The sequence below is a fragment of the Crocodylus porosus genome, unplaced genomic scaffold (assembly GCF_001723895.1).
Source record: "Crocodylus porosus isolate Cpor-Errol unplaced genomic scaffold, CroPor_comp1, whole genome shotgun sequence".
Lineage (NCBI taxonomy): Eukaryota > Metazoa > Chordata > Crocodylia > Crocodylidae > Crocodylus > Crocodylus porosus.
Genome location: NW_017728951.1, coordinates 26,295,233 through 26,302,236, shown reverse-complemented (window position 1 = coordinate 26,302,236; position 7,004 = coordinate 26,295,233). Strand labels below are relative to the sequence as shown.

Genomic DNA, 7,004 nt, shown 5'->3' with positions numbered 1-7,004 from the left:
TCCTGAGCGGCCTGAGCGACGGCGCGAGCGGCACCTTCGGCCGCGTGCGGCGCCTCTGGGAGTCCCGCTCCGCCGCGCACAAGGAGGTACCGGGGGGCGCTCCTCGGGGGTCTGCTGGGGCGGGTGCCCCCCCGCCGGCCGGCCCGTGCTGCCCTCCCGCTCCCTGCCCGCAGATCTGCGCGGTGCTGGCGGCCGTGACGGAGGTGATCCGCGCCCAGGGCGGCAAAGAGACGGAGACCGAGTACTTCGCTGCGCTGGTGAGTGCCCGAGGGCGGGGGTCGTGCGTCGGGGCTGGGCGGGGGCACCGCACCCCCCACCCAGCCGGGCCGCAAGGACCTGCTGAGGCTGGGCAAACTCACGAAAGGACAGCTTGGGCCGGCGGAGCATGAGAGCGGTGCACGGCCTGCGGGAAGGATGGAGCGAGGACGGCCGGCGCGCGACTGGAGCTGCAGCCAGCGAGGGCGAAGAGGAGGGTTTCCACGAGCAGGGTCGGGGTAGCGCGGGTCCCCTCCTGACTGCGGAGACATCCTGGTGACAGAGGATGCAGAAGAGGCTGAAGTGCTCGGTGCCCTTTGCACCCCCGTCTTCACACGCCAGGGCAGCTGCCAGACGGCTGCGCCAGGCGGAGGAGGGGAGCAGCCCTCGGGTGAAAGATCAGGGCAGAGGCTGCTTGGAAAAGCTGGACGTGCACACGTCCATGGGGCTGGGCAGGGTGCACCCGAGGGTGCTGAGGGAGTTGGCTGGTGAGACTGCAGAGACACTGTCCATCATCTTCAAAAATGCACGGTGATCAAGAGGGGTCCCAGCTGACTGGGTAAAGTGAGTGCCCACATTTAAGAAAAGGAAAAAGGACTACAGACCAGTCAGCCTCACCTCAGTCCCCGGAGACATCATGGGGGAGATGCGCAAGGAATCCCCTCTAACCGTCTGGAGGAGAAGGCGGCGATCAGGAAGAGTCATCATGGATTCACCAGGGGCAAGTCACGCCGGACCAACCTGATGCCTTCTGCGAGGAGGTGGCTGGCTCTGGGGATGCGGACAGACCCGTGCATGTGGTGTACCCAGATTTTAGCAGGGCTTTTGATACGGTCTCCCACAGCGTTGTCTCAGGTGAGCTAAGGAAGTACGGGCTGGATGACTGGACTGTGAGGTGGACATAAAGCTGGCCGGAGCGTCAGGCTTGGCGGGTAGTAATCAATGGCTCGATGTCTAGTTGGTAGTCGGTATCAAGTGCAGTGCCCTGGGGCCAGTTTTGTTCAACATCTTCATCAACGACCTGGAAGATGGGATGGATGCACCCTCAGCAAGTCTGCAGCTGACAGCAAGCTGGGGGATGTGGTGGATACGCTGGAGGGCAGGGGTAGGATGCAGAGTGACTGATCCAACTTGGAGGATTGGGCCAAAAGAAATCCCATGAGGGTCAACAAGGACATGTGCAAAGTCCTGCCCTGAGGAGGGAGCGATCCCCTGCACCGGGGGGGGATGGGCTGGGCAGCAGCGCTGCAGAAAAGGACCTGGGGGGACAGGGGACAAGAACCTGAATGGGAGCCAGCAGTGTGCCCTTTTTGCTGGGGGACAGGACTGGAGAGGAGAGGCTGAGGGACCTGGACTGATGGAGTCTGCAGAAGAGAAGACCGAGGGGGATTTGATAGCAGCCTTGACCTCCCTGCAGGGGGGCTGCAAAGAGGATGGAGCTGGGCTGTCCTCAGTGGGGGCAGGTGACAGGACAAGGAGCAATGGGCTCAGGCTGCAGCAAGGGAAGTTGAGGTTGGGTATTAGGAAAAACTTTCTCATGAGGAGGGTAGTAAAATGCTGGAGTGGGTTACCCTGAGAGGTGGTGGAAGCTCCACCATTGGGAGTTTTCACAACCCAGGTAGACCAAGCCTTGTCTGGGATGATGCAGTTGGGGCTGGTCCTGCTTGGAGCAGGGGCTGGACTAGATGTGACCCCCTGAGGGCTCTTCACACCCTCACTTATGTGATTTCTGACCCACATCCTTTCTCTAGATGACCACGATGGAGGCGGTGGAGTCCACGGAGTCGCTGGCTGCGGTCGCCTACCTGCTTAACCTGGTGCTGAAGCGGTGAGCGCCTCCATCTGCCCCGCACAGGCTGTTTCGGCTGCCCGGGGGCAGAGCTGTCTTGGGCCTTGTAGGGCAGTGCCGTGTGTGTGTCCTCAGGGGCAGAGGCAGCAGTGGGAGGGTTTTGGGGCCGGGGGCTTTTTGTGACCCCTCCATAGACGGCTTGGAGCACTGCCCATCTCCATGCCCGCATTCCTCCCCCATGGCCGTGCTGATGGCCCCCATCTCCACCACAGGGTCCCGGCGCCCGTGCTGAGGAAAAAGTTCTCCGATGCCTCAAAAGCCTTCATGAGCATCCTGGCCTCACAAGCCGGCAGCAGCTCCACCTCTGCCCTGCGCTGGGTGAGTGTGCCTGGGGGGCAGTGGGCATGGCCCTGGGACCCCATAACCCCTTTCTAGGGCTCCCTGCTGAGCCAGCAAAGCACTGGGTGCTGTGGGCCCTTGTGCCCCCTCCTGGAGCCTGCAGGGAGGGGTGTCAGCCCCCCAGGCGCTGCTGGCACAAGGTGCAGGCTGTTGGCACTGGGGGATGCCAGGTGCTGACCGTGTTGGTGCCCTGGCAGATGCCTGGGGGGTGGGAGGGGGCACATGTAGGTGGCTGGGGTGAGGGTCGGGGTGGCTGGGCCTCATGCCAGTGCCCTTCTGGGCGTCCCCGCCAGGTTGTCTCCTGCCTGGCCACGCTGCTGCGGAAGCAGGACCTGGCGGCCTGGAGCTACCCCGTCACACTGCAGGTCTACCACGGCCTGCTCAGCTTCACGGTGCACGCCAAGCCCAAGGTGAGTCGTCAGTGCCCCGCACCCCCCGGAGCCTCCCTGCTGGGTCTTGTGCCCACGCTGCCCTGGGAGCACTAAGCCTGGGCTCCCTAGCTCCGGTGCCTGGCTTCAGGCGGGCTCCTCACCCGCTCCCTCCGCAGGTGCGGAAGGCAGCACAGCACGGCATCTGCTCCGTGCTCAAGGGCAGCGAGTGCCTGTTTGGGGATGCGGCCCCCGAGCACCACCCGGCCGCGCGCTCCACTGCCAAGTTCTGCGTGCAGGAGATCGAGAAGGCTGGAGGTACGGGGCTCGGAGGTGGGGAGGGGCTTATGGGGGCTGGCAAGGTGTCACAGGCTGGATCATGGACCTGTGGGGGGCCAAGGGAGGGGGAGCGGGTGGTGGAGACAACAGGGCTGTGGGGGGCGCGCGGCTCCAGGGCAGGGGCTCAGGGGAGTCGGGCCGGGGCCACCAGCCTGCAGGAGGTCGTGTGGCTGGGAGGCGTTCGGGGCTGCTGAGGGTAGTGGCCAGTGTGAGGCTGGGAGCTGAGCCCAGCCCAGCACCTGTGCTGAGCTCTGTGGGGAAGGAGGGGCAGGCCCCGGGGCTGCTGCTTGGGGCCATGCACGTTCAGCACCTGCTCAACCCCCCAGGCACCAAGGAGGCCACGACCACCCTGCACGTGCTGACGCTGCTGCGTGACCTGCTGCCCTGCCTGCCCGCGGCCGCCACAAAGAGCTGCTGCGAGGCCCTGCTCCGCGTCATGACCCTCGGCCACGTGGTGAGGCCCTGCCTGCGGTGGGGGGCAGATGCTGGCTATTACCAGCACGCCTCTCCCAAGCTTGTGCCCTGGGGCCGAGCCCAGGTCGGGGCTGGCAGCGAGCTGCAATGTGCAAGGAGCCCCAGGCACCACCTGGGACATAGCTGGACCCCTCCATCTCCTGCCACAGGGCTGTGCTGCAGGCTCTGCTGGGGGTCAGCCTGGTGCTGGGATGCGAGGTGGGGGACACGCACGTGCCTTGGGAGCCTGCGGGGCCCTGCCTGGTGCCAACAGCTCCCTGCACCCCGATGCTGTGTCTCTTGCAGCTGGTGACGGCGTGCGCCATGCAGGCTTTCCACGGCTTCTTCAGCGCCCAGCCCAGCCCTGCCTGCCTCCCTGCCGAGCTCAATGCCCAGATCATCACGGTGAGTGCGGTGGGGCGGGGGTTGCTGGGGCAGGGGGACCAGGGAGAGGGGCCGTGGCCAGGCCCTGCTCACCCCCTCTGCCCTGCCCGCAGGCGCTGTACGACTACGTGCCCAGCGAGAGCGACCTGCAGCCCACGCTGGCTTGGCTTGCTGTCATGGAGAGGGCCCACGTCAACCTGGTCGGGTGCGATCTCTTGACATGCTGGGGTGGGGGCAGCGGTCCCTGTACTCACTCTCTGCCTGGGAGCCTAGTGCTGGCCTGGCTGGAGGCTCTGGGGTCTCGGCTTGGCCTCGTGCAGCGGCTCTTGCTGTTCTGGTCCAGTCCAGCCTGGAAGCGGCCAGGGGAGGGGGTGGCTGGTGCCAGGCTGCTGCGTTCAGGGTTGGGGGGCAGGGGTTGTGTAGGGGCTCTGCTAGCCCCACCTATGTTGCAGGCTGCAAAAGGAGCTGTGCTGGGGGCACCTGCCCCGGCTCTTCACGGCTGCCATGACCTGCCTCCTGTCGCCGCACCCCCAGGTGCTGTCAGCCACCGCACAGACCCTCAAGGTACCTGCCCCAGGGCGCACGGGGGTCATGGGCATGTCTGGGAGCCCAGGGCCAGGGTAGGGCCTCTGCCCCCAGGGCTCTGGGCTGATGATGCATTGCACACTGGGGCAGGGGCTGTAGTCTCCAAGCCGCTCGTTCCTTCATGAAGGGCTGGGAGCCAAGCAGGATGGGGCACTGGATCAGGGCAGCCCCAGGGGCGAGGGAGCTGGCCTGGGAGGGGGGGGAGGCTTCAGAGGCAGGCTCAGAGCATGAGGGAGGTGGAGACAGTTCCAGGGGTCCCATCTGACTGGCTCCTGCAGGTGCTGCTCAGTGAGTGCGTGGCCCCCCACGTGACCGAGTTGGGGCCTGTTTCCACCTCCGCCTCTGGCCCCGCCGCCTCTCTCTGCAAGATGTTCAGGTACAGGGAGAGGGCTAGGGCTGGGGCTGCCTCTGGGGGGCCTTGGGTGCTCTGTCCCCACCCCCGTTCCTTGCATCCAGGCTCTCACAGCTGGAACAAGACCCCTCTATTCTGCTGGTGCCTCTGGCGACACCCCCCCCCCACTGCTCCCTGCCCTGCTGGGGGCTGTGCTGAGCCCCCTACCTCCTGTCCATGCAGGGCGGTGGAGGAGGGGCTGACGTACCGGTTCCACGCGGCGTGGGCACCCGTGCTGCAGGTGCTGCGGGCCTTCTTCGAGGCATGTGGGAAGCAAGGACACCCCGTCATGAGGAAGGTGAGGGGCTGGGGCAGGGGCAGGGGCAGGGAGACTGTCCCTGTTAAGAATCATAAGACACGAGGGTTGAAGGGACCTTGGGAGGTTGCATCTAGTCCAACCCCCTGCTCGAAGGTGGACCAGGCCCAACTACATCCCAGGCAAGGCTCCAGATGTGGCCTCCCCAGTGCTGAATAGAAGGAAGAATCACTGCCCTCCACCCACTGGCAGTGCTCCTACCAATGCAGCCCAGGATGCCAGTCGCCTTCTTGGCAGTAAGGGCACACTGCTGGCCTGTTAGCAGATTTATAAGACTTTAGACTTGGCACTGAATTCACAGATAGTTTTATAGTTTCTAGGGTCGGAAGGGACCTGAGCAGATCATTGAGTCCGACCCCCTGCCTTGGCAGGAAAGAGTACTGGGGTCAAACAACCTCAGCAAGGTGTTCATCTAACCTCCTCTGAAAGACCCCCAGGGTAGGAGCCAGCACCACTTCTCTTGGAAGCTGGTCCCAGACCCTAGCCGCCCTGACCGTGAAGTACCGCTTCCTGATAGCTAGCCTAAACCTTCCCTCTACCAGCTTGTGACCGATATTCCTGGTCACTCCTGGAGGTGCTTGGGGGAGCAGGGACTCCCCAGTGCCTGCTGGTCCCCCCTGACTAGCTTGTAAGGGTAAGGATTCTCTCATGTCACCTCTTGTGAGGTTCGGTGATGATGCAAATTACTTTGGAACAAAGGTAGGAGCAGGATCTCAGGTTCCAGGTGGTTAGAGTTGCTTCTTCCTTGGGAATTTATGAAGATGTCATTTAAAAAATGTAGTTCCCCGCTTTCTTTGGTCCGCCAGCCCAAGCAGTCTGGGACCCTCCCCTGCTCCCTGAGCTCAGTCTGCAACATACCTATGTGATGATTGTGCCATGCTTCTTGCCAACAGGTTCATATTCAGCTTATTGTCTAAGGCAACCCCAGGTCCTTTTCTGCAGAGCTGCTGCGTGACCATTCGGTCCCCAGCCTGCACCGGTGCCTGGGATGGCTTCTGGCCTCATAGGTGCCTTGCACAGAGCACAGCAGTGATGACGCTGTCTGTACAGGGCCTGTGCTCACACATGGGCCTGGGCCATCCAAAGCTGCCCTGAGGGTTCCCAGGGTGGGAGTCCAGTGGCCGTCTCAGTCTGGGGGCTGCATCTGGCAGCAAAGGGCACCAGGCTGGGCTGTGGTCTGTCATGCGGTGGCCACATACACATGACCATGCCCCCCCACGACCATGCCTTCACCCCTTCCCTCCAGTGCCTGCGGTCATTGTGCGACCTGCGCCTGTCCCCGCACTTCCCCTACACAGCCGAGCTAGATGAGACGGTGGGGGCTGCTGTGGGCACCATGGGCCCCGAGGTGGTGCTGGAGGCCATGCCCCTGGGCATCGACGGCAGGGAGTGAGTATGGCTGCACCGTAGGGGCTGGGCCTGGTGGGAGCTCCTGCCAGGAAGGGGCAGCGTGGGGGGGAGGCAGAGGCTCCTGGCTCAGGTGGATGAAGCCCTTTCCCCCAGGCAGCTGCGGCCAAGAAGAGCCGTGGAGAGGGAGGGGAAGCAGCTCCTGCCCACGGGAGCAAGGGGCTGGCACCTGTGGGGCCTCGTGGCACCAGCCCTGGCTTGCCTGGGCCCAGCCTGGCTGACCTGCACCCTCCTGCCAGGGAGACGCTGGACTTCCCGCGCAGCTGGCTCCTGCCCGTGCTCCGGGACCACATCCGCGGTGCCCGGCTTGGCTTCTTC

At 64.2% G+C, this 7,004-nt stretch overlaps 1 protein-coding gene across 1 annotated transcript in view; it reads left to right on the top strand.

Annotated features, from left to right (window-relative positions):
- Positions 1-2: 2 nt before the first annotated feature.
- Positions 3-7,004, top strand: part of RRP12 (ribosomal RNA processing 12 homolog) — a gene marked incomplete at its 5' end in the record, with an annotated part of 15,091 nt that continues 8,089 nt past the window's right edge. Inside the window, 14 exons of the mRNA XM_019555499.1 lie at positions 3-86; positions 174-257; positions 2,007-2,083; positions 2,317-2,422; positions 2,737-2,853; positions 2,991-3,129; positions 3,477-3,604; positions 3,910-4,008; positions 4,101-4,192; positions 4,440-4,551; positions 4,851-4,948; positions 5,147-5,261; positions 6,526-6,668; positions 6,926-7,004. The exon at positions 6,926-7,004 is cut by the window's right edge and continues 10 nt beyond it. Coding sequence (XP_019411044.1) covers positions 3-86; positions 174-257; positions 2,007-2,083; positions 2,317-2,422; positions 2,737-2,853; positions 2,991-3,129; positions 3,477-3,604; positions 3,910-4,008; positions 4,101-4,192; positions 4,440-4,551; positions 4,851-4,948; positions 5,147-5,261; positions 6,526-6,668; positions 6,926-7,004 — 1,473 coding nt within the window. The remainder of the gene's footprint in view (positions 87-173; positions 258-2,006; positions 2,084-2,316; positions 2,423-2,736; positions 2,854-2,990; positions 3,130-3,476; positions 3,605-3,909; positions 4,009-4,100; positions 4,193-4,439; positions 4,552-4,850; positions 4,949-5,146; positions 5,262-6,525; positions 6,669-6,925) is intronic.